Raw genomic sequence first — 25,034 nt, forward strand, 5'->3', positions numbered from 1 at the left:
ATGTTTAAAGCTACTGGCTTCATCCTTCCTGACTAATGATGCATAGACCAGAAACACATTGCTGAGGGAAGCATAACAGACTAGCACAAGGGCTAGTGCTTCACTGATGATAGGAGCCCCCACACTTTTTTAGGATGTCAGCCATTGATTTGATTAGGTAGAGATAAATAAAACACCTGCCTTTTTAAAGGGGTTGTGCTTGCTCACTCTTAAATAGTTTTTCAAACCTGGGCATTATGATGTTTGAGACTGCCAATCTCATTTTGGGCTCCCAAGTTCTCACTTTTTTGGTGCTTGTGATAGCAGAAATTGTTGAGCATTCTGATTGATACAAGTAGGAATCAAATGGAGTCAGTATCTTCATGGCTTCCTCACTTAATTCTTTGTGTTTTTCTTGCACATGAATCCAGATTTTAGGAAGAGACACTGTTGGACTTAAGAGAAGTTGGAGCAGCTCTTCGCTTTATTATTAATTCTAAAGGATGCTGTAAGGCACTCCCAGCCTTTTGGGAAAAGCGGGATATAAATGTAACAAACTTCTCCAAGGCATGGAGAGGCTGGCGGGGACCAGGAGATGAAAACCACCCGGCTCCTCCACTGCTCAAAGTCAGGGGCAGCACAGCAAGGGCACTTCTTGGGTCCCTCACGAGATGAGCTCTAGTGGGTCTCACCCGAGAGGGAACTCTCCCCTGGCCCACCAGCCACAGAAGTGCCACTGCTGGGTTGGCCCTCAGCTTGGTGAGCAGCAGAGAATCCCAGCAGTTGTTGGCCTCTGTCTCCGTCTGCCTGCATCATCCCTGACCATCTCCACACCTTGGACGTGTCAGGTAAGGCCCCTGCCCTCCTGACAGCTCCCTCCTGAGTGGTTTGGGGGTCCCAACCCCCAGTCTGGGAACCCTTGCATCAAGTGAATGCAAGAATATCCATTTTGATTGGCTGAAAGAGGTGAAACTATTCATGTGAAACTATTTTTAAAACTGTACAAGTAGTGTCTCGAAAAGGCTACCTTGAACATTCTGGACTTTGCCATCTTTCTTAGGAACCTAAGTTTGGACAGTCATGGCCACTGGTGGTACTGACTACTTTGCTTCTCCCTCTATCTACACAGCATGCAATGTTCACATTGGGCAACCCGCTGGAATAAAACCTGAGGGGATTCTTAAAATGAAAGGGCATATTGCTGAGTAAGTCATGATGAGATGCTTGCTAATTCTTGGGTGCTGGATGCACTTGGTATATACCCTTGCAAGCCTGGAGGCTGCGTTGATTTCCTATTTAGGATAGTGCATGTAGGAAATGTTTGGCTATCGTTTTGGAAATGGCCCAGATGATAGATGGCAGAAGAATGCCTTCACCAAGCAGCCTTCCTTGAGAACCACTGAATTTGTAATTGGTACCACCCAAGTAGCTGCTCTGCATTAACCTTCCCAATAGGGCCTCCCTAATCCCACTGGTCCCTAAATTTTACTTTGTGTTTTGGCTGCTGTTCAAGAAGGGTAGGGCTCTTGGCATAAGCGGTGTAATGTGTGGCTTTGTACTGTGGCAGAGGAGATCATTTTGAGCTCTTCAAGAAGGACTGGTTTAACCAGCCCCAGCACCCGTATCGTGGTGTTGTCAGCAGGGCTTTAAGCTAGGGGGTGTGGGTGAATCCTGCTTTAAGAAGTGGCATTCCCTTGTTTACATCTTGTTAGTGAAATTGCTGTAGGGAGCTGGGGAAACCAGATGGGTTCCATTCCAATCTTCCTTATCACCCTGACTTCATCTATGCAACGTACTTCTGGAAGCCTGTAGAATATGTGCAATTGAAAGGCACAAGGGAGTTGTTTCAGCACAGCAGGTAAGGTTCTCTGTGATTATCATCTTGTACTGGGTCGGACAAAAAGTATTCAAGCTTTTAGGCTCATCCATACACTGATGAGTTGCACATGTGAATATTATAATGCAAATGCTAGTACTGTTTAGTTCTGTATCGCCCCAAAGACTTGTTTTTAAAAAAGTGTAATTCACACAATGCATTCTAAGCCACTAAATGCTGAGTATGGTGAAAAATCAGGTGAAGTGTAGGCGTGTATGAGCAAGTGCTTGTCAGTGACTCAAACGGATTCTCTCCACCCCACTGAGGCTTTTCCTTGCATTCTTCCTTTACCACCAGCTGTCTTGTCTTCCATTCATGGTATTGTATTTCATCACTCACTCAGCATCTTAGAACAGCAAATTGAAATTGGTTCGAACTGCCAGAATTGTGTTGAGCCAGGCTAGGAATCTCAAAGTGTCCATTGCACAGGTTTTCTTTTCCAGCTCAGAATGGATATCTCGGAGAGCATGGTGGTTTGTCTTTACCTAGAATTCTCCTGTTAACGCCTTCCTCTTCTTGGATCAGAGAACATTAGGCTGGACTTTAGCTCATCATCCAAGCTCTGGTTTTCAGGGCTCTAGCATGTCAACACTGATGCAGTAATTGCTTTCTCTTCTAAGGCTACCCACGGAGGTGGCTGCTGTGGCTTCTAGAAACACCACTTGCTAGGCTGAGAATTCTCCTCCCCAATTTTCTTCAACTATAAACAGGAAAAAGAAAAAGGGGAGCCGACACCACAACTACTGCTAATATTTATATACAGCTTGTCAACAATTTCTCAAAGTGGTGTAAAAGGTAGAGGGTGTGTGGGTGGGTGGGTGTGTGTGTGTGTGTGTGTGTGTGTGTGTGTGTGTGTTTTAAAGGGTCCCTACTGTCTTCAAAAAGCTAAGGGTCTTTTTTTCCTTTTCTATAAAGGTTCTTTTCGGAACCAACAATGGCCACTGGAGGGAGGCTGTGCAAGGCTGGCTAGCCACAGTTGCTCTCCCCCTACCCAGTATAAATTCAGCTCCGTTCTTTTAGTATGTATGTACAGGTGAAACTCGGAAAATTAGAATATCGTGCAAAAGTCCATTAATTTCAGTAATGCAAATTAAAAGGTGAAACTGATATATGAGACAGACGCATTACATGTAAAGCGAGATAAGTCAAGCCTTAATTTGTTATAATTGTGATGATCATGGCGTACAGCTCATGAAAACCCCAAATCCACAATCCCAGAAAATTAGACCAGGATATCGGACCTCTGAAAAGTATAAGCATGCATATGTATTCAGTACTTGGTTTGGGCCCCTTTTGCAGCAATTACTGCCTCAATGCGGCGTGGCATGGATGCTATCAGCCTGTGGCACTGATGAGGTGTTATGGAAGACCAGGATGCTTCATTAGCGGCCTTCAGCTCTTCTGCATTGTTTGGTCTCATGTCTCTCATCCTTCTCTTGGCAATGCCCCATAGATTCTCTATGGGGTCAGGTGAGTTTGCTGGCCAATCAAGCACAGTACACTGTATACTTTTCAGAGGTCCGATATTGTTCTATTCTTCAATCCTTGTCTTCTTGGTTCCATGTAATATTCTAATTTTCTGGGATTGTGGATTTGGGGTTTTCATGAGCTGTACGCCATGATCATCACAATTATAACAAATTAAGGCTTGACTTATCTCACTTTGCATGTGATGCGTCTGTCTCATATATCAGTTTCACCTTTTAATTTGCATTACTGAAATTAATGGACTTTTGCATGATATTCTAATTTTCCAAGTTTCATCTGTATGTGAGTACTTGTATACTTAAGAAAAGAAACCTCAGGCAGACCCTGGCAACAGCCACTGGAGGGATGCTGTCCTGGGGCTGGATAGGGCCAATTGCTCTCCCGCAGCTCAATCAAGAGAATGGCCACTGGGAAAAGGTGCCTCTTTGCCCAGTTGCTGGCAGGAGATGGATGGCCAGCAACAAAGAGAAACGCGAACGCTCCGAGAATCGCCCCTGCGAGAGACTCCTCTTCCTCAGTCTCCTCTTCCTCAGTCTCCTCCTGCCACCTGCGGCAGCAGCAGCAGCTCCTCTCAGTGCCCAGAGGACATCCATCCCGGCCCGGAGAGGGCTCCGATGCGCTCGGGCAGTTTGCGCTCCCGACAGCGGCGGCGGCGGCGGCCGCTCCCGTTTCAAAAGTCGCGAGCCCTGGGGCGGGGGGAGCGCGCGGGGCCAATCAGCGGCCGGGAGGAGGCGAGGCTCACCTGGGCGGGGGCGGGGCCGCGGAGCACCCGCTGGCCGGAGCGGCAGCAGCCTCGAGGCGGGCTTGGCTGTTGGCGCGCCCAGCGGGGGGGAGGAGGAGGAGGAGGAAAACCCGACGACGGGACGGGCTTCTCCAGCTGCCGCCGCCGCCGCCGCCGGCCCCTCGCTCGCTCTCGGCGCTGCTGCCGCCTCGCTGGATGGAGCCGGTCCAGCTGCCCGACGAGGACGCCTTCCGCGCCTTCCAGGCGGAGTGCGAAGCCGAGCAGGGCTGGCTCAGCCGCTACAGCCGGGACGGCATCGCGGTCTGGGGGCAGCTGCCCGCCGCGGGAGCCGCCTTCTCTGTCCACCGCGTCAAGGTCAGCTGCAGGCGCCGCGCGTGTGGATGCCGCCGCCGCCGCCGCCGGGACACGCGGGGGAGGGGGAGACAGACCCGTGTCGGGGGCACGTGAGGACGGAGTCGGCTCGAGGGAGGGTTGGCGCTGGTTGTTCGGAGAGTAGTAGGGGCTGCGGGGCGCGTGGCGCGGGGAGGGCCTCGGGGCCTGCGCACGTGGGCGGGAGAGAGCGGAGGCTGCCAGTGCCTTGCCAAGCCTGGTGGGAAAGGCGAGGCCGGGTCGGGGCTGGGGCTGGGGCTGGGGCTGGGCTTCCGTTGCTTCTCTCGACTGCGGCGCATCTTTCTCTGCCGCTCTTCAACCCAAGTTCCCAAAGCAGAGAAAGAAACCATGCCTCGATAAGATGACCCCTGCCTGCCCGCCCGCCGGCCCCCAAAGGGCTCACAGTCTAAAAAGAAATATAAGGTAGACGCCAGTAACAGCCACTGGAGGGATGCTGTGCTGGGGCTGGATAGGGCCAGTTGCTCTCCCCCTGCTCACTATAAAGTAGTTAAAAAATTAGTGTCCCGTCGAGTCAGTGTCGACTCCTGGCTCCCACAGAGCCCTGGGGTTGTCTTTGGTAGAATACAGGAGGGGTTTGCCATTGCCTCCTCCCACGCAGTGTGAGATGATGCCTTTCAGCACCTTCCTAGATCGCTGCTGCCCAATATAGGTGCTTCACATAGTCTGGGGAACAGACTAGTGGGGATATAAGGGAACCACCACTTTAAAAGGTGTCTCTTTGCTTGGTAGGGGTACTTTCTAAACCAAGTAGCCGGCACTTTTTAAAAAAGCAGTGTTTGCCCCAGGCAGAAGCACTCTTACCCCTGGACTTCGGGGCCAAAGTCCAGGGCCTCCACAGCCCCTGGGGCCCCAAAATCCTCCTCAGTCTGTCCTGGGTGGTGTGATCACCCAGCTGAGCATGATGATGCTTAATTTTGGGGTGGGGGGACTCCAAAGGCCTTTGGGTCCAGGCTCCAAAATTACCTCGGTGTACCTCTGGCCCCAGGTAGAGTACAATGCCGACAAAGTTACGCAGTTTGAGATCCCATTGTCTCAACCGGAGACACTTTTTGGTGGGGCCTTTGGCATTTCCCACTAGAGGAGCTCCACTGCCCGGCTGATCGGTCTTCTAGTTGTCCTGGAGCTTGTTCATTGGGTGTGCTGCTTGATTTTTGAACGCATGCTGGGAAACCAGTGAGAGAGATTCCAAAGAAAAGAAGATGGCCTTCATTCTTCCTCTGAAAACAGCAGGGTTTGAAAGCGCTCGACTTGGTTTTGGTCGTGCCAAGCAAAAACTAAACTTCCCGTAGACTTGCTTGGCCCATGCAGGGAATGCGGGCAGTGCCTCTGGGGATTATTTGGCTTCACTGGGACAAGGGCCAAAAGGGCCTTGACATCCCATGTGTTAGATTGTTGCTTTTGCATCTTTAAATGGGCTTTTTTCTTGTCAGTCGTTTATCAGGAAACATCAAAACATAGTTGAGAGCAGGGTTGTATCGCCAGTCTTTGGGGGGGGGGGCATTGTCTAGATCAGGGGTTCCCAACCTTGGGTCCCCAGACGTTGTTGGACTACAACTCCCATCAGTCTCAGCCACCGTGGCCAAAGACTCAAGGCTGTAACCGCTGCAAGTCATCCTAGATTGGTGTGTAGCCATTAAATTCTGTATGAGCCCCACTGCACATTGAGGTCATCTGAGGAGGTCCGTCTCCAGTTACCACCGGTACGTCTGGTGCCAACTCAGAACCAGGCTTTCTCTGTAGCTGCTCCTGGGCTGTGGAATGTGCTCCCGGCAGAAATCCATAGCTTGGTTCATTACTGGCCTTCAAGAGAGCTGTTACAATGGGTTTGTTTGGTCTTGCCTTTCAGGGTTTTAAAATTGTTTTTAAATGTTTTCAATTGTTTGATGGTTTTCAACTGTTTGTTTGGTTTTGTATTGATTGTTTTTAAATGATCAAGTCACAGGTTTGCTTGTGTCCCTGTGCACCACTAAGAGCCTTTTGGATGCAGCGGTATAAAAATGTAATAAATAAAAAGCCACAGGGCACAGATCGGGGGAAAGGGTTGACATGGGGGTTCTCAAACGTGGGTCCCCAGATGCTGTTGGACTCCAACTCCTATCATCTCCTCGGGTTATTGTGGCCGTGGCCACAATGTCATTGTTGTCCAAGGACATCTGGGAACTTAGGGGTTTTTTGCCCCTGCGTTAACCCTCCCCTAATTTCTTTTCCCAGATAATACTTGCCCCAGGAGGGAAGCTGTTCTTAGCACCAAACAGAGTCGGTTTGGATGATGTATCCAGTCTGCCCTGCTCACTGCGTGATCTGGGTCCTGACCACAAATGTCCCGCGTCCCCTTCTGCCACACGGCTCCATTTTTCATAGCTGCAATTTTTTCACAACCAAGAGTGAAACTGTGCACGATGGTGTGGTGCATGAATACCCCAAAACTAACCACGTCATAGGTGTGATTAGAGTTTCCTACCTCCTGGGGTGGTCTCTGAGGATGCATCTCTTCCTGCTTGAGCTTGGTGCATGGATAGTGCAGTCGAGAAGGTGTCTCTAGGTATATGGCATCTTCCTATGTTCCAAGTCAGACGATTGGTCTATCTCGCTCAGTATTGTCTACACAGACTGGCAGCGGCTTCTCCGAGGTTGCAGGCAGGAGTCTCTCTCCGCCGGGTCTTGGAGAAGCTGCCAGGGAGGGAACTTGGAACCTTCTTTATGCAAGCAGGCAGGTGCTCTTCCCAGATAGGGATGTGCATGAACCGGTTCGGTGGTCTATTCACAGACCACTGTACCAGTTCGAAAGACCAGCGTTGGAGGGTTTGGAGATGGGGAGGGGGTTGCTTTAAGGCTCTGGAAGGGTCTCCTTACCTCCCCTGCTCAGTTTCCCCTGCCACAGCTGCTGTCAAAATCGCTGGTGCAGGGTGGCTGTATACCCTCTTGCCACCCCAGTCAGCATAATACCAGAAGTGGCCTGTGCATGTGCCCCTTTTGACAGCAGTGCGAATGGAGGAAACGCGACGGGGGAGGTAAGGACACCCTCCCCACGCCTTAAAGCAACCCCCCCACCCACCCGGGAGTGCACAGAACCGGTTTCGTGCACATCCCTGTTTTCCACCGTAATCTGAGTCCATCTAATCTAGGCTTTTCCCAGCATGCCTCATGGAAAGACAGGAAGATATCACACCGAGAATTTCTCTTCCCAGAGCAGCCACATCCCCTAAGGGGAATATCTCTCACAGTTCTCACGCATGTAGTCTCCCATTCATATGCAGCCAGGGCAGACCCTGCTTAGCAAAGGGGGCAAGTCATGTTTGCTGCCACAAGACCTAGTAGGGGACAAGATGGACTGTAGGCCAGTATAGAAGCCTGAATTCTCTCTGAGTCTGCGAAGTATTGAGTTCTCTCGAATTCTCACTGGATTTGTAGAACTCGAGAGCTTGAACGTTCTAGATTTTCCAAGCGAATATTTATTACGGCCAGAGGATAGCAAGGCTTTACATATTGTTAATGTGGATCATGAGGCAGAAAATTCTTATGGGACTATATTTAAGCTAAACATAGATTTATTATTTACCTGGCTATTTCAGTTCTGTCCTGCCTTTCCTCTATGGTGGAAACCAAGGTAGCAAACATGGGTTCCAAAGGTGGCCTCCCATTCACGTGCTTGTCCAGACCCGGCTGGCTAAGTGTCAGAAAGAGATCTGCTTCATGCACCTTCGGACCACACCCTCGAACCAACTGAGGGCCAGCTTGGGGAAGTAACCTTTTCTTAGAGGTGTATTAGCACCTACCAAAGACCCTGTGAACCCAGCCGACTGATTCTGGCTGTGTTTCAAAGGAATGACTCTGTTTGGGGCAGTAAGGCCAAGCATCGAACCCCTGATTTCTCCACCTGGAAGTGTAACTGTGTTTACAAGTGATATTTAGAATTGGTTTTTACAACTCCTGAATGTGTAATCATTCAAAAGTGCAATTTAGAGCGGCAAGAATGTGCATTTGATTTTGAAGAGGCTTCCTTCTGGTTTCTATAAACGACCATTCTGGTCAAGACAGTCTTCTGAAAAATGTCCTTTGGCTGTGCTCGTGGAGTTGCTTGATGCATATGAATTGCTCCTTATTCATGACTGATTATGAGTTGGTATGAAGTAACAGTAACGCTATGTTATCTGAGCATGTGCAGAGTATATTCTCTCCCCTCCTTCTGATCTCATAAGAAGAATATAAGAACAGCCCTGCTCGATCAGGCCCAAGGCCTATCTAGTCCAACATCCTTTTTCACACAGTGGCCCACCAGATACGCCTCTGGGAATCCCTCAGGCAAGAGATGAAGGCATGCCCTCTCTCCTGTCATCACTCCCCCTGCAACTGGTATTTAGAGGCATCTTACCTCTGAGGCTGGAGGTGGCCTATAGCCACCAGACTGTCCTCCATGACTTTGTCTAAGCCCCTTTCAAAGCCATCCAAGCTAGTGGTCATCACCACATCCTGTGGCAGAGAGTTCCACAGGTTAATTATGGACTGTGTGAAAAAGTACTTCCTTTTGTTGGTCCTGGATTTCCTGACCTTCATGGTCGGGAATTACCCAGACTTCATCTCCTGGCATGTGGGTTTTGAAGACAATAAAGGAAATATCTGCTGGCAGTTTTGAAAATGATATTTAACCATTACATTCATCACAACTGGATGATTAAAAGTGTGTTTTCTTTACCCCTTTCAGTGTGTCCTAATTGGGAGTCTTAGGATTCTTACCGAAAGTAGGTGCTGGCCATTTTGATCTTGATCAGGAGGAGTGTGACACTTAAGTAAATTATTGTGGCTTTTCCATGAATGACAGGAGGCTGAAACCACCACCTCACCCCACCCCACAATAAGGACTACATTTTCTTTGCTGATCTCCTGAGCATCAGAACATCAGCAGGAAGAGCAACTTTATCATTCTGGGAAGAGCAAATGTATAGTTCAGCATAGGCCCCTGAGAAATACTGGGCCGTCCCCAGGTTAGGACACCAGCTCTGTATGCCCAGCAGCATGGAGAGATCTTTGGGGTCTTGCAAAGGGGAAAGTCCTTTCCTTAAAGGCGGCTGATCCCTGCTTCTGCAGTCATGGCACTGCTTGGCTCACAGAAGGGTTTTCTCACCCCTGGCGAACAGGTGCTGTTTGGAGTGTGTGCAAAGGGCACTGGGGAGGGTGTGGCAGGAGCCAGAAAACAGGAAACGCCCGGGTAATTGTGGAGCCCAGATCTCTCCATGGCCCTATTCTTAAGCTGCTTCCGGTTGTAATTCAACATGGAAACAGGCTTGGCAGGGGGTTCTTGCCAGGGAGTGAGTGCGGAACTGCTCTCAGCTGTGGGCATTGACCTTCAGTAATGATGTTACTAGCCAACGGGGAAGCTGGCTAGCAGGTCAATGATTTACTAAGTACCCAGGCTTCTGTTTTTCAAGGTTCATTCAGGTCGGAGAGGATGGAAGAGAACGGTGTTATTCGTTGCTTTTGCAGGGAACAACATAAAGAGAGAAAACAAAGCACACTGGGTTTCATAAGGCGAGGGGAGAGCTGGTCTTGTGGTAGCAAGCATGAGCTGTCCCCTTTGCTAAGCAGAGTCCACCTTGGTTTGCGTTTGGATGGGGGGCCACATGTGAGGAGTGTAAGATCTCCCCCTTAGGGCAGGGGTTAGGGCCGTAGCTCAGTGGAAAAGCATCTTGCAGAAGGTCCTGGGTTCACTCCATGGCAGCATCTCCAGGTAGGGCTGGGAGACACTCTTGCCTGAAACCTTGGAGAGCCGCTGCCAGTCAGTGTAGACAATACTGAGCTAGGTGGGCCAAGGGTCTGACTCAGTAGGCAGCAGCTTCCTATGTTTCGAAGTGAAGAAGTGAATATGTTGAGCCCACGTGGGTTTAAAATGCCAGAAGATTGCTTTTTGGCTCACGCTTCTGCACAGGGGCGGCCTTTTCGTCGGCAAGGAAAGGCATTTGTCTCAGGTGGTGGATTACTGGGGCACGAGCAAGGCACCCCCGCCGCTGCCATCGGAGTAGCTTTTTGGGACCGAACTGACCCTTGTAAGCTTAGCCAGGAGCACCTCTCCTCTCGTTCCATGCCAAGCTTGCAAGAAGCATGGGGAGAGGAGGGGCGAGCTGCCTGCCCCCTTGCCAGCAGCGGAATAAGAGGAGTCGTCAGCAGTGGATGATAACCGAGGCTGAAGGCAGTTTGGAAGCCGTCCTCCTTGTGGGAACCAAAGAATGCCAGACGTACTGACAAATCCCTGTTTTCTCTTGTGAAATGCTGGTGGGTAGAATTGCAGGAGAAGCCAAAATGGTGTTTAAAACCTCTTTGAGAGGTCTTGGATACACTCCCTGCCACCACGGAGGAGAACGGCCATTCAGAACCCATTCTGGTCTGTTTACACTGCAGTTGATGCAAAGCCGGGAGTCGTGGCTTAAGACCACGTCCAGAAACTAAGTCCCACCGACCAGATGAGCTGGTTATTTCCTTAGATGGCTTTCAGAACCCTCTCTGCTCTTCAGCCAAGAGGAGCGGTTGTGTTCAAGGGCCCTGAAGGATTAATTGCATTGATTTCTTTTCTATTCCTGCCTTGCGTACGTGGGTTTCTAGGCAGTCTCCCATCTATGCACTGACCAGACCCAGGCCTGCTTAGCTTCATCAAGGTGGCCGCCTCCTCTGCCTTCAGACCACGCGCCCTGCAGGTGTCTTGACAAGGTCCCCCCTTCTCTTTTGCAGGGCCGCGTTGACATGCCAGGCGTGCCGGCAGAGACGGCATACGATGTTCTGCATGACACCGAGTACCGCAAGAAGTGGGACTTGAATGTCATCGAGACCCACGACATCGCCCGTGTTGCTGACAATGCAGACGTGGGCTACTATTCATGTGAGTGGCACTGGCCCCAGAGGTTGGGCAGATCCTTGACTGGGCAAACAAATGGCGCCCAGTGCATGACCAGTAGCACTGGGGGTTTAGATCAGACTCTGGAAAAGTCTTCACTTTCTCAGCTCTTAAGGGGGCAAAGGCTGGTGTCAGGATTGTAACCAGGTAATGCATTGGAAATGGAACACAGGAAGCGGCCATATACTGAGTCAGACCATTGGTCTATCTAACTCAGCATTATCTTCACTGACTGGCAGCGGCTTCTCCATGGTTACAGGCAGGAATCTCATGCAGCCCTCTCTTGGAGATGCTGCCACAGAGGGAACTCGAAAGCTTTTGCTCCTCCTAGAGCGGCTCCATCCCCCAAGGGGAATATCTGACAGTGCTCACCCTGCTAGTCTCCCATTCATATGCAACCAGGGAGGACCCTGCTTAGCTAAGGGGGCAAATCATGCTTGCTACTGCAAGACCAGTTCAGTTTTAAATACTCTATAAAGTGTGCTGTCAAGTCGATTTCGACTCCTGGCACCCACAGATCCTTGTGGTTGTCTTTTGGTAGAATACAGGAGGGGTTGACCATTTCCATCTCCCGCCTGCAGTATGATGCCTTTCAGCAACTTCCTATCTCTCTGCTGCCCGATATAGTACCAGCGGGGATTCGAACTGGCAACCTTCTGCTTGTTAGTCAAGCATTTCCCCCCTGTGCCATTTAAGGTGACTTTTCAGTACTCTACAAATGCCAATTAAGTGTGGTTGTGTTTCTCAGCCTTGGTCACCACTCGCCCTATACTGTGTCAGGCCATTGGTCCATCTGGCTCAGCATTGTCTACAACTGGCAGGGACTGCTCAAGGTTGGGAGGAGAGCTGGTCTTGCAGCAGTGAGCAGGAATCAACATAGGCAGCTGCCATATACTGAGTCAGACCATTGGTCCATCTAGCTCAGTATTGTCTTCGCAGACTGGCAGTGGCTTCTCCAAGGTTGCAGGCAGGAATCTCCCAGCCCTAGAGAGGGAACTTGGAACCTAGATGCTCTTCCCAGAGCGGCTCCATCCCCTGAACGGAATTATCTTAGTGCTCACACTTCTAGTCTCCCATTCATATGCAACCAGGGTGGACCCTGCTTAGCTAAGGGGACAAGTCATGCTTGCTACCACCAGACCAGCTCTCTTCTTCTCAATCATTCCCTTTTCTAAGCATGGTCCCCCCTGGTTTGCATTTGGATGGGTAACTACACGTGAGCACTGTCTGCTATAAGATAGCGGGAGATGGGACTGTAGCTCATTGGTAGAGTATCACATGCAAAGGGTTCTCCATTCACTCCCTCCTGGTAGGGCTGGGAGAGATTCCAGCCTGAAATCTTGGAGAGCTGCTGCCAGTCAGTGTAGACCAGGCCTGCAGAACATAAGGCCTGGGGCTGAATCCGGCCTGCAAGAACCACTTTACCGGCCCCCAGGTATCCTGCAGCAACACAGGAACTGGAAACTGCCTTCTAGCGCCATCCTGTGCCTGCTTTCTCAGAAATATGCTCCATGGTGTGCCCAGTGAGGCTTACTCCCATGGAAGCATGCCTAGCATTGCAGCCTGGAAGCAACAACAGTTTAGGGAGAGGAGAGGGCTTGGCATTTGTTTGGGGCTGGCATGCACTCCAGGGGTCCCACTGATTGAGCAGGGAAAGGACCTATTTTCTGGACACTATCCTTGGTTGAAACTATGGCTCCCTTGACAGGGGGAATAGAGCCACAAGTAACTAATAATATTTTTAACTTCAGTGTAATAATGTGCTAAAAACGTAGCTCGGCCCCTGCATGCCAATTTGTGAATGGTTCTGGCCCACCAGGGCATTCGAGTTGTGCAACCCTGGTGTAGACAATAGTGGGCCAGATGGACCAATGGTCTGACTTAGTATAAGGCAGCTTCCTATGTTCCTAAGGTTTCAAGCAGGAGTCCTTCCCAGCTGTACCCGAGACCTTGCCTTTGCAAAGCAGATGGTCTTCTACTGAGCTACGGACAGAAGCCACAACTCTTTGCTCGTCTCTTGCTACTGGTTCCCATGGTTGACGCACAATGCTGAGGCTGTTTTCTTTCCGTTGTGACTAGGGAAGTGCCCGAAGCCCTTAAAGAACAGAGATGTTGTGACACTGAGGTCCTGGCAGGTTTTGGATAATTCGTACGTTATCATCAATTTCTCTGTCAAGCACCCGGTGAGTGAGGGTGTGAAGTGGGTGATGGTGAATGGGAGGTGTTGGTGCACACCGAGGATGCCGTCAAAGACCTATTGCCAGAATTATAGCAGTTGAGTGACCTGTAGACAGAATTTAGCCCCTTCCCCAGCTCCACAAGTGGACGAGGTTGCCCGTGGAGGTTATTGGCACGACTCAAGCTTGTTTAATGTAGCCACGATACAAGACCCACCACATACCCGTATCTATCCGAAGCGAAGATGACCCCCTTAAAAAGTAGACGACTCTGAATTTATTTAAGACATCATCCTTAAAAAGTAGAGATTAAATGCAGGTTATACTTGCGTTTACTCAAAAGCAACAGGGCTCTGAATTTAAGGCAACCACCTGGTGTCTAATACTGTACCCCCAAAATTGGTAAAAAAAATCCTAGTCTTGGATTCAAGTATCTTTTGCTTGCAGATAAAATTCCTCCCATTACGTATAAGGTGGCTAAGTTTTGCTCTATTGCTATTAGGACTCGACAGCAACTAACTTTCTGTCCTGTCTTCTAGATTCTTGCCTCGGTTAGGATGTTGGATAACAGCTATCGTTATATGCAAATGGGATTTGTTCTCCTTCTGATTATTACTATTGTTATTTTATGTATTCTTTTTTATCCATACTTTTCTGTAAAGTTTTGAATTGCATTGCTGATCTTTGATCGTTGATAGTAATAAACTAAAGTATCAAAAAACAGATGTTGCACATTGGAGATTGAAAACATTACAAATTGTTTCAAGAAAAGAAGATTTTACATCAGGACACTAGAGGAATGCCAAGATCTCTGCTATGGCCCACAATAGTTCTTAGTTTTTTCTTTAACCTCAATCCTCAATATTGTTGTTTGGGCAAGAAATTTTGCTGTCTTAAAAGTTACCTAGTTTAGCAAAAGCAACCGTTTATCTTGAGAAGAGCATCCCATCTTTAAGGCTAACCATGGGCAGATGTATTTGCTTTTTCCAAAAGATACAAGTCTGGTGCCTGTATATCTCAACCTGGAGAGAATAAATTGTAGTCTTAAACCTGCAGATTATTTTATGAATTTAATGGACAAAGAAGGTGGCCACTTCTGTATTTTTGGCCCTTGTCTATGAAGTTAGCGCCCATCACCTGCTGGGTACTCTCTTCAGTGGAGCCTCCAGGCCAGGAACGCATCTGAGAGCTAGTTTTTCTGCCTTCCCCCATGCAGAAATATCCTCCACGCAAGGATCTGGTGCGGGCTGTGTCACTCTTGGCGGGATACTTAGTGCAGTCCACTGGACCTGACAGTTGTGTTTTGACTTACCTGGCCCAGGTGGACCCTAAAGGTAAGTCTGGTGGGCCCAGGGGTGCAGAGATCTGCAGTTGTTTCCCCCTCATTTTCCTGAATTCCTCCCCCAAGAAGCCCAATAACCCATATCCCCCACCACCAGACCCTCAAGTATGGTTCCTCTTTTCCAAAAAAGACGTTTAAATGAGTTTTCCTCTCTCCTCACCCCTGAAAACTATAGAAACAGCCAGGAGATGTTTCTTGGTGGTGTTAAGCACATCCACACTTAAAAAGCAAGTGCACTTGTCAAACCTCAGAAGTTTGGAAGCATGCTGATTTTACTGCACAGAATTGGAGTTGGTTTATAAACGTACGTACGCCCCCTTGTTTGTGGAGGACGATGACCTCAAACAGTAGTACATGTGCTGGTAACTTCCAGACTCTGCAATGGACTTCCTGTGGCTGAAGGGGCTTCCCCTTCTCTAGCAAGATTTAAAAGCGCGTTGCCGCGTTCAAGACGCATTTATTTGATCAGGCCTCTGATCAGCTGGGGGTGGGGGTGGGGGTGGGGCTTTCTTTTGTCACCCCAGCATTTTAAATTGTCAATCTAATTTTTTAAAACTCTTTTAACATTTGGTTTTAATTCTGATTTTTATCGTTTATTTGTAAACCGCCACAAGACATGGGTATGAGGTGGTACAGAAATGTAATAAAATTATTATGAGGTGGTACAGAAATGTAATAAAATTAAAATTAGAAATTTTAAGAAACCCTGCAACTTCTTTTTTTCCTTGAGCCTTGTACATCATATTTAGTGAACTGTTGATCCTTCCTAACATCTGTGTTTTTGGAACGTTCTTTTGTAGCTTTAAAAAAACACCCAGTGTTTCATCTCCATCTTCACTCTCTTCTTAAATCAACAAGTACATTGTCCTTTCATCTTTTCCTCGTCTGACCTCTCTTATCTGATTTTGATTTTTGCTTCAGTCTCCTTTCAAGGCTTGGCTGAATTGCTCACAGCTTGCAGTGCTCCGGCAACTTTTATTTCTGTGTAGTTGCCATGCACTGTTCTTTCCCAAGATTTATGCTTATGGGTATTTCTCTCTTTAACTAGGATCGCTGCCCAAGTGGGTTGTGAATAAAGCTTCCCAATACCTGGCACCCAAGGTGAGTAAGGCCATGTGTGCTGGGCAGGGGCACGTTTTCTTATTAAATATGATAAATAAATAAATATTAAGGCAGCTGCCTTCTACTGAGTCAGACCATTGGTCCATCTAGCTCAGCATTGCCATCACAGACTGGCAGCAGCTTCAGCAAGGTTACAGGCAGCAGTCTCTCTCAGCCATCTGGAGGTGCTGGGGAGGGGACCTGGAACCTTCTGTATGCAAGCAGGCAGGTTCTTTTCCCAGAGCAGCCCCGCCCCCTGAGGGGAATATTTCATGTAGTCTCCCATCCAAATGTAAACCAAGATGAACCCTGCTTAGCAGAGGGGGCAACTCGTGCTTGAGACCACAAGGCCTGCTTGCCCCACAGTCAGTTCACCTGACGATATTGGCTGAAATTGGATGGTTTTGCAAGAGGGGAGATCTTTCTCTCTGCCCAGGGACAGTTTTATCCCAGGTCTTAGCCCCACACCGACCTTTTAAAAGGAAAAACCCTATGCCAATTGTGCAACCCAGGTTTTGCTAAACATGGCAGTGTATTGTCTTGATGGGTGCAGTTGCATCATATGGATGAAAGAGATACATGATGATGATGATGGTGGTGGTGGTGGTGGTGGTGATGATAAAGATAAATACTGCTCATTTCAAGCAATGATGAACGCTGGTTTGGGCCTCAAACACAGGAAGTGCTCGTGGTGGAATCTGCAATCCCCATTCCTCTGTGTGCATTGATTTATCTGTGGGCTGTTACATGTGCTTAGAAGAAATAGGGACATAGCCGCCTTAAGCCGAGTCAGACCCTCGGTCCATCCTCACCAAGCCGATGTTCTGCCAGGGAGCCACCGCCCCGTCTGACCTCCCCGCTTTCTCTCCCCTGGTGGCCAGTTGATGAAGAAGATGTACAAAGCCTGCCTGAAATACCCTGCCTGGAAGCAGGAGCACAACGTGGACACGAAGCCCTGGCTGCACCCGGAGCAGAACCAGCTTCCCACTCTGCCCGTGTCTGACCTGGCCCTCCAGCATGCCTCCTCGCTGGAGAACATCGACGAGAGCAGCTTAATGGAAGCCAAAGAAGAGAAAGGCGACACCAGCGGCTCGGAGAACTGATGCCCACCTGGGCCCCTTCCCAGCTGGGCAGCCGTCTGCTACTGTGTTCCCCCTGGTTGGTTTTACAATAAATGGTGGAAAATATAGATTTATACATACAGATTTTATGACCAGCATTTGTGATTTTTCTCTCCCAGGCGTTCACTGGCAGCCTGGGGCGAGAGGGACAGCTTTCTATCAGCTGCATCCCCCTCCCCCCCGGAGGGCCTTGGTGCTGTTACCCTAGATGGTGGACTACAACCCCCATAATCCCCCGCCACAGTGGCAGGGGGTGATGGGAGCTGTAGTCCAGCAACATCTGGGGGCCAGAGGTTGAGAACCCCAGGTTAAGATGAACCAGTTAACGGAAACCCTTGATCACCTAAAAATGTACCAATTAACTGAGCAGTAGATTGCAAAGGTGATGATGATTTATTGCTGCAAGTACTTCTAAAAGCTGCAGATGGCAGGAACCACCTTAAGAGGCTTCTTATCTTACACCGGGAGTGCATACCTGAGGTTATGCTTGCGACAACATACATACTGAACTTCCTAAAAACAAAGGTATGTGCATATGGTTTTTCTTCTCAGAATAGTTGTTTTTACCCATGTATGAGCTTGACTGGTTAATCAATGAAAGTATATATGATAAATGGACTTGGGTTTCTCTAACTGGGTGGCAACACTGCTCATGAAGTTTTACAGGAGGGGGCAATGGATATTCTGGGGGTGGGGGAGAGAGAGAGAGAGAGAGAGAGAGGTTCTGCCTGAGGTGACCATGGGGCAATTTCAAGCGTAGTGGAATCAGGCATGTTACTTGTAGCCATATGCAAAAATTTAGTTGATATTATATCTTGATGTTATACATTACTACCCATTGGCAAGAGAACATCTCCTATTCTAAGGTAATAGAATCAGAATTTTTGAACATCATTTCTGATTCCGTAATTGGGACATCATTTTTGGGCATTGCTTCTGATTCTGAATACTGACATGTTTTGCATGTTGCAGACACTAAGATTTAAGAGTTTTGTAAAAAAAAAAATGGCCTTATAGGAGGAGATGTTCTCTTGCTGGTGGGTATATGTAATACCAGCCTGGAAACCAGCCAACAGTTATTGCAAACGTGGTAACATGCCTAACTCCGTTACCCTTGGAATTGCCCCTCGAATTAATATGGGCTTTCCCCAAGGCTGTGTGGATTACAGTTGCACTCTGCAAGAATAGAATTGGTTGTAGGATGCAGCATCTTGAGAATCGGTTTCTGTCTCAAAACAAATACATCTGCAAGTATCTAGTTTTTGTGGCTGTGAAGACTGGCATGAATGCATGCATCTGGTGAAACTGCCGAAGTTTCGGTGGATGTGTTTGCATGTGCCGAACTGTGAGTGGGAGATGGGAGTACTCTTCTACACAATTATGAGAAGTAGTAGTTATGGCAAATAAACAGATTGACTTAATTTGCTTAAAATTAAGTAAATTTAAATGAACATAAATGCTTTAGACTGCAGATTTCAGCTTTCCTGATTGCAAAGTGCAGTGTGTGGATAGATTTGATGCTTCTTTGGGGGAGTGTGTGTGTGTGTGTGTGTGTGTGTGTGTGTGTGTGTGTATGTATGTATGTGTATAAAATATGTTAATATATATATATATTAAAAAAACACATATTTTAAACATATTTTTATACCACCCAAAACTTAAGTGTCTGGGTGGTTTACAATAGAGTTATAGAGATTTAACATCAAACTTCCCCCTCAGTCACCTGAAATGGTGAGGCATTCATTTGCTTGCAGTATTGATTGGACTCCACTCCCAAAATTAAATATTTGTTAGGATCAGATATAAATTCCACCTGCTCTGACATTATGAAGTAAGCTTATGTTTGTAAAGGCAGCACGTGCATATAGTATTTAAGCACCTAGGATTCTCCTTGACATCAGGATTGCAGGCAGTGATCAAGCCTCCATCTGGTTGGTACACAAAGCAAAGTTATTTGAACAAGAAAGTAATATCAGTGTTTATTTTAGCACAATCAATGTAAACAGCTTGCTTCAAAACTCCCCAGCTCCAAACTTTGAACTTTTCTAAGTTGAATAACATTTTAGAAGGTTGCTTTGGGGTTAATATTACTTTACTGGCCTCCTGACTACATTAAATCTCTGTTATAAACAGAACTTTAGCAAAAGCTTAAGATTCCAGAAGTCTATCTGCCAATATAGTCTAAAGAATTACATTACTTTCCAAAATGCTATATAATTAGTTTCCAGTAAGTTTCCAGGCAAATACAAGGTGCTGATTATAACCTATAAAGCCCTAAACAGCTTAGCCCCCTGGATATTTAAGAAAAGGTCTTCTTCCCCATGAGCCCCACTGCCAATTGAAATTATCTGGAGAGGTTCGTCTGCAGTTGCCACCAGCTCATCTGGTGGCTATGCAGGGACAGGCCTTCTCTGTGTCTGCCCCGAGACTCTGGAATGTGCTCCCTGCTGAAATAAGAGCCTCCCCATCTCTGACAACTTTAAAAAAGTCTCTAAAGACTTAATTTTTCATCCAAGCTTTTTAACTGGACTGAGGTTTTAAATTGTTTTAAGGTTTTCATTTTTAATCTGTTTTGTGTTGTAAACCACCCAGAGATGGACGTTTGGGGCAGTATACAAATTTGGAAAAATAATAATAAAATAAAAATAAATAATAAATGACATAAAGTGGTGGTTTTATCTGAAGAAAACTGTAAAAATTGCATTATCTTCTAGCAGATTAACCAGTTTGCTGTTCATAAATCCAGTTACCTGCCAAATAAATGCTGCAGGATCTCATCCCTAATTAGACTTTTATGCTGCATATATTTCAGGAGCCTCATTTTTACTTGGGTTCCTAAATCTGATATGCAGACCTTAAGTACTGCAGAAGTACGTTCAATACACTTTCATATCATCCAAGTATGCTGCAATACTACATCAGAAAAGCTGCATTTACATATCTGAGAACAAATCAAATAGCTTCAAATATCCCATGTCTATGAATATGCTAGCAAGAAAAAAGAGAATCTACATAATCCTATTATTTGTCGAAGCTCATGTCTGTGAGTCCTGCTTAGAAGTGCATACTGTTCATATTTAGCAAGCCTAAATTATACGGTCAGCGTAAATAGCTTCTTTCCAGAAGTTTGTGAGGCACACAAAGGTTGACGAAAGAATGCTACTGCCACGTATTTCACCTTCTTCCCCACTCATGTAATGGACATTTCATCTCAAAAGTTCTTTCCAAGTGCAAGCTAATAAGAATCGCAGCTTTCTCAACTAAGAAGCAACAGTTCAGTTTCTGTATAAACAAATAGTTTGCTCTATGTTCTTGTGGGGGATTGCTAGGGACCCTATGTATGCTGCCTGGAGTTTCAGCATCAAGCAACGCAATATATAAGGCTTCTTCATTGGCGTGAGGTTCTGGTAACCAGAATTATGTTTGCCATGGATAGGTTAGAGCAGGGGTTCTCTAACTTAGGTCCCCAGGTGATGTTGGACTACGACTCCCATCATTCCCAGCCACAGTGGCCGAAGGCTGGGGGATGATGGGATTTGTAGTCCTAACAACATCTGGAGACTCCAGTTCCCATCATCTGCAGCTTTGGCCCTTGAGGCTGGGCATGATGAGAGTTACAGACCAACAACATCTGAGGACCCAAATCCCACCATCCCCAGCCACAGTGGCCGAAGGCTGGGGGGTGATGGGATTTGTAGTCCTAACAACATCTGGAGACTCCAATTCCCATCATCTGCAGCCTTTGGCCCTTGAGGCTGGGCATGATGAGAGTTACAGACCAACAACATCTGAGGACCCAAATCCCACCATCCCCAGCCACAATGGCCGAAGGCTGGGGGTGATGGGACTTGTAGTCCTAACAACACCTGGGGACCCAAGTTTGAGCCCCCTCCCTAGGTAGGGTGCATTTTTGTTGGATCCAAGTTGAGTTTTAAGAAAATAAAAGGGGGGCATGTGCGGTGACCTCCCACATGTGCTCTAGATCGGATGGGCTGGAAGTTGAATGATGGAAAGAAGCAGGAAAGAAGTAACAGGGTGTCTGTGGCACCGTGCACGAGCAGAAGGAAAAGGGCTTTCTTGAAAGGAAAAGGAAATCTCCCATGAAGTTGGGCCGAAGCTCCAGGGGGAGAGAGACGCCACGGGAAATCTTAGCCGCTTGAATTGGCTGGATTACTTTCCTTATGGCTTTAGCACCAGTGCGGAAAGTTCCAGGACCCAGCTTTGAAAAACAGGCTTGGGCAGGTTGAGTAGCAGTGCCAGATTTCCAGGAAAGAAAATGTGGGCGCCATAGGGAGGAAATTGTTCTGTTCCGTGGGGCAGGGGAAAAAAGGCAATTTGGGGAGGGAATTGAAACAGATACAGCACCTGCTTTTTAAGCCAAGAGTGGGGCTGCTTCATTTTGTCAGAGAAGAGACACTCCCAAGGGGGCTAAGAGATGCTCAATATCCAATGTTCTTTTAAAATTTGATTTGTATGTCTGTCTACTTGCTGTGGAAGGAAGGCAGGTTCAGCCATTCTGGCAAAGATGAACGCTCTCGAAACCTGTATAGGATCTCCAGAGCACTTCTCCAAATTTCTCTCTCTCTCAGTTGCCCTGATATTGACATCCATTCATACCCCCAGCATTCCCCACCCCCCAAAAGTACGCCACATCTCCCCTGCCTTTAAGCACCTTCTAATCTGTTTGTAGATATTTAATTATTAATTATTATTATTATTATTATTTATTCGATTTTTATACAGCCCTTCCGAAATGGCTCAGGGCGGTTTACGATTAAAAACAGAAACCAGATATGCCAAGTGGTCTCCTCAGTATAACAACTGAGTGTTCAGAAAGCCCACCAAAATGCAAGCCCCACTGTGGGGTGCCTTTCTCGGGACCTCCCCCCATCCAACTGGCTACGGGCAGCTGCAGGTGGGAAACCCACAGAGAAGTCCATACTCTCCGGTGGGAGTTACTTTATTCCTTTAAACCTTATGCTGTTGTTGATAGCATGGTATTAGTAATAACTTGATGGCACACTTTACCTTTACTTTAACGGAAATGTTTCCCCCGCCCCACCACACGTCATTAGTATTCTCTTCTCCTGCCACTTATTTCTAGGTTGAGATTCATGAGACTCCCCTGCTAACTGAGCAAAGAGGCACCTTTTTAAAATTGGTGATTCCCTTTATTTAGCAGGGGGAGAGCAACTGGCCCTGTCCATCCCCACCACTGCATCCCTCCAGTGGCTGTTGCTGGTATCTGCCTTATGTTTCTTTTTTAGACTGTGAGCCCTTTGGGGACAGGGAGCCAATCTAATCTAATCTATCTATTTTATCTATCTAAGCCGCTTTGGAGACTCTTGTTGAAAAGTGGTATATAAATATTTGTTCTATTGTATTTGTATTCATCTAAACCTTATTCCACCTCTCACATTTTGACCTCAAAATTATTTTTATTCCTAATAATAATGGTTTGGAATTTTTCCTGAGTTGAAAGGAGATCTTGAAGATCCGCCCGGCCATTGTGCCTCCCCTGGTGAGTCTGTCCTGGCACGTCCACAGCCACCAGAACCCCTCTTCTCACATTATGAGTGTCCTCTCCTTTTCAGTGTCTCCAGTCCGCTCTGTCCTCCTTGGGAATCAGGCCTGCCTCCATCTCTTCTCCAAGGCCCGGTCCTGCCTCCTTGCTTCTGCTTCAACCTCCGGGTAAGGTTGCTTTTCTACTGTTACTTTCTTCTATATCATGGATAGCAGATGGGCTGCACCGGGGCTTTTTGCAGTCCGAAAACCGCACAGTTCATATTATGCAAATTATGTGGCAACTCATTTGCATTTTATGTATGTATTTATCTGAGAGATTTGTATACTTTCCCCTCCTTCTCTGCCCTCCCACGTGATCGGATCCAGAGTAAAATCCGGGCAGCGCATTTGAAATCCATGTAAATCCAGGTGGGATTTAGCAGTCGGGTGGGGGAGCCAAAATCTGAGGGGCTACCCTGAACACAGCAACCCTAGGTCCAGATGTTGCCAAATTACAGCTCCCATCAACACCTGCTACAATTGACCGTGGATGGGGATGATGGGCATTGTAGTTCAGCAACACCTGGAGGCCCCCAGGATGGGAACTGCTGTGTTCGATGATTGAACAGTGACAGACGACAAGGAGAAAAGTCAAGTGAGTAGTGCAGGCTCCTCTCAAGGCTCCTGTTCAAGCAGAGGCATTTCACCTGCCCATACCAAAGGTGCTTCCCACAGACTCCACGGCTTCCTCTTCATCAATGGATGTAGCCCTGTTCTGAGGATTAGGTCTCTATAGGCTGCCAAAGGCCATGGACTCTCTAGACCAGTGTTTCTCAACTGGTCTGGAATCATGGACTGGTACATCCTTTGTGCACAGTTTCCAGGACCAGCAGTTAGTAAAGGGGTCACACACACCCCTTGTCCCTACCCCCAGGCACCCCCCAAAACAATTTCAGGCTGGTGGGGGCCACCATTGCTGGGAGCTCTCCAGAGTTCATTTTTTGGCAGGCAGCACTTGCTGCTGGGATAACACTGTTAGCTTCCTCAAAATGAATGTTATCTCAGCAGTGAGGTATAACATTCTCTGTTATACCTCTAGGCAGAGCCTGCCTAGAAATGAGCTCCGGAGAGCTCCCAGCAGAAGTGGTCCCCACCAGCTTGAAATTGTTTTGTTGGGGGGATTAATTCCTCATGGACCAGGACGGACCGGCACTCAACCCTCACGGACCGGCACCGGTCCACGGACCGGTGGTTGAGAAACACTGCTCTAGACAACAGAACAATAGGCAAGGCAAATGCACAGCTGCATGTTGCATTGGTGCATAGTTACACTCAGATACCGCTGTCCAGTTCTGAATTGTAAAAGCAACAACTCTGGAGTGCGCCATCTTGGCTGTTGTCCCCGGCAACAGGATCTCTTCGGCCAGATATCAGGGAGGCGGCCATTGGTGCAGACCGTCTCTAGAGGAGCAAGGTTCGCCAGGACTCCTGGCAAGCTCTCCGTGCAGATCCAAAGTCAGGTGTCTCCAGCCAACTCCCGTCATCCTCAGCTACAATTTACTTACAATTTAGGAGAGGAGAGCTGGTCTTCTGGTAGCAAGCATGACTTGTCCCCTTAGCTCAGCAGGGTCCACCCTGGTTGCATATGAAAGGGAGACTAGAAGTGTGAGCACTGCAGGATATTCCCCTCAGGGGATGGAGCCACTCTGGGAAGAGCAGAAGGTTTCAAGTCCCCTCCCCAGCAGCATCTCCAAGATAAGGCTGAGAGAGACTCCTGCCTGCAACCTTGGAGAAGCCGCTGCCAGTCTGTGAAGACAATACTGAGCTAGATCGACCAATGGCCTGACTCAGTATATGGCAGCTTCCTATGTTCCTAACAGCTGGAGTGCCACAGGTGGGGAGCCGCTTTCCAAGAGTGTGAGGAAGGAAGTGGGAAACTCTGTTAAATTAAAGGGGGAGGCTGGGCACATGTGGCTCTTCCCGCCCCCCACCGCCCGCTTTCCACAGAGCCATGGTTTTGTTTGAATGAGAATTCTGTTGAAGATCCTAAGCCCACTCTTCCATTGCTCTTTGGGGAGCTATACAGCTCAGGCTCTCACACATGCCTACCATGTTTAATCATCAGAACAGAGGCAGGTCCAGGACCCTGCATATAGTCTCCCAAGCAGCTTCTGAATTCTAGGGTTCTTTCCTCTTTGGCAACAATTGCTGCTTTCTAACACAGAACATGTTTCTGTGCCAGAGGTTCTCAAACTTGGGGTCCCGGGATGATGTTGGGACTACAACTCCCATCACCCCCTGCTGCAGTCTGCAGCAGATGAAGGGGGATGTAGTCCAACACCATCTGGGGGAGCCCAAGTTGAGAACCCCTGTTAATGTGATACTCTTAGGAACATTGGAAGCTGCCATATACTGAGTCAGACCATTGGT

General features: G+C 47.9%; 2 protein-coding genes across 2 annotated transcripts in view; both read left to right on the forward strand.

Moving 5' to 3' along the window:
- Window positions 1-4,070: 4,070 nt before the first annotated feature.
- Window positions 4,071-17,183, forward strand: LOC128335428 (START domain-containing protein 10-like). The gene is made up of 6 exons (XM_053273652.1): window positions 4,071-4,439; window positions 11,196-11,343; window positions 13,438-13,541; window positions 14,752-14,869; window positions 15,926-15,978; window positions 16,860-17,183. Exons 1-6 carry the CDS (start codon window positions 4,281-4,283, stop codon window positions 17,079-17,081), a joined length of 804 nt encoding a protein of 267 aa, XP_053129627.1. The 5' UTR covers window positions 4,071-4,280; the 3' UTR covers window positions 17,082-17,183.
- Window positions 17,184-17,328: 145 nt separating this feature from the next.
- LOC128335427 (growth hormone secretagogue receptor type 1-like) overlaps window positions 17,329-25,034 on the forward strand; it is a 29,433-nt gene continuing 21,727 nt past the window's right edge. Inside the window, exons 1-2 of the mRNA XM_053273650.1 lie at window positions 17,329-17,624; window positions 22,694-22,790. Of these exons, the coding sequence (XP_053129625.1) occupies window positions 17,583-17,624; window positions 22,694-22,790 (139 nt within the window). The 5' untranslated portion in view covers window positions 17,329-17,582. The remainder of the gene's footprint in view (window positions 17,625-22,693; window positions 22,791-25,034) is intronic.

Source organism: Hemicordylus capensis, chromosome 11 (assembly GCF_027244095.1).
Source record: "Hemicordylus capensis ecotype Gifberg chromosome 11, rHemCap1.1.pri, whole genome shotgun sequence".
In the NCBI taxonomy this organism is placed as follows: domain Eukaryota; kingdom Metazoa; phylum Chordata; class Lepidosauria; order Squamata; family Cordylidae; genus Hemicordylus; species Hemicordylus capensis.

Excerpts from the sequence above, each read along its gene's own strand:
- LOC128335428 (XM_053273652.1), top strand. The coding sequence starts at position 4,281 with ATGGAGCCGGTCCAGCTGCCCGACGAGGACGCCTTCCGCGCCTTCCAG. Across the intron at positions 13,542-14,751 it reads ATTTCTCTGTCAAGCACCCG|AAATATCCTCCACGCAAGGA; the intron begins GTGAGTGAGGGT and ends TCCCCCATGCAG. Across the intron at positions 15,979-16,859 it reads CCCAATACCTGGCACCCAAG|TTGATGAAGAAGATGTACAA; the intron begins GTGAGTAAGGCC and ends CCTGGTGGCCAG.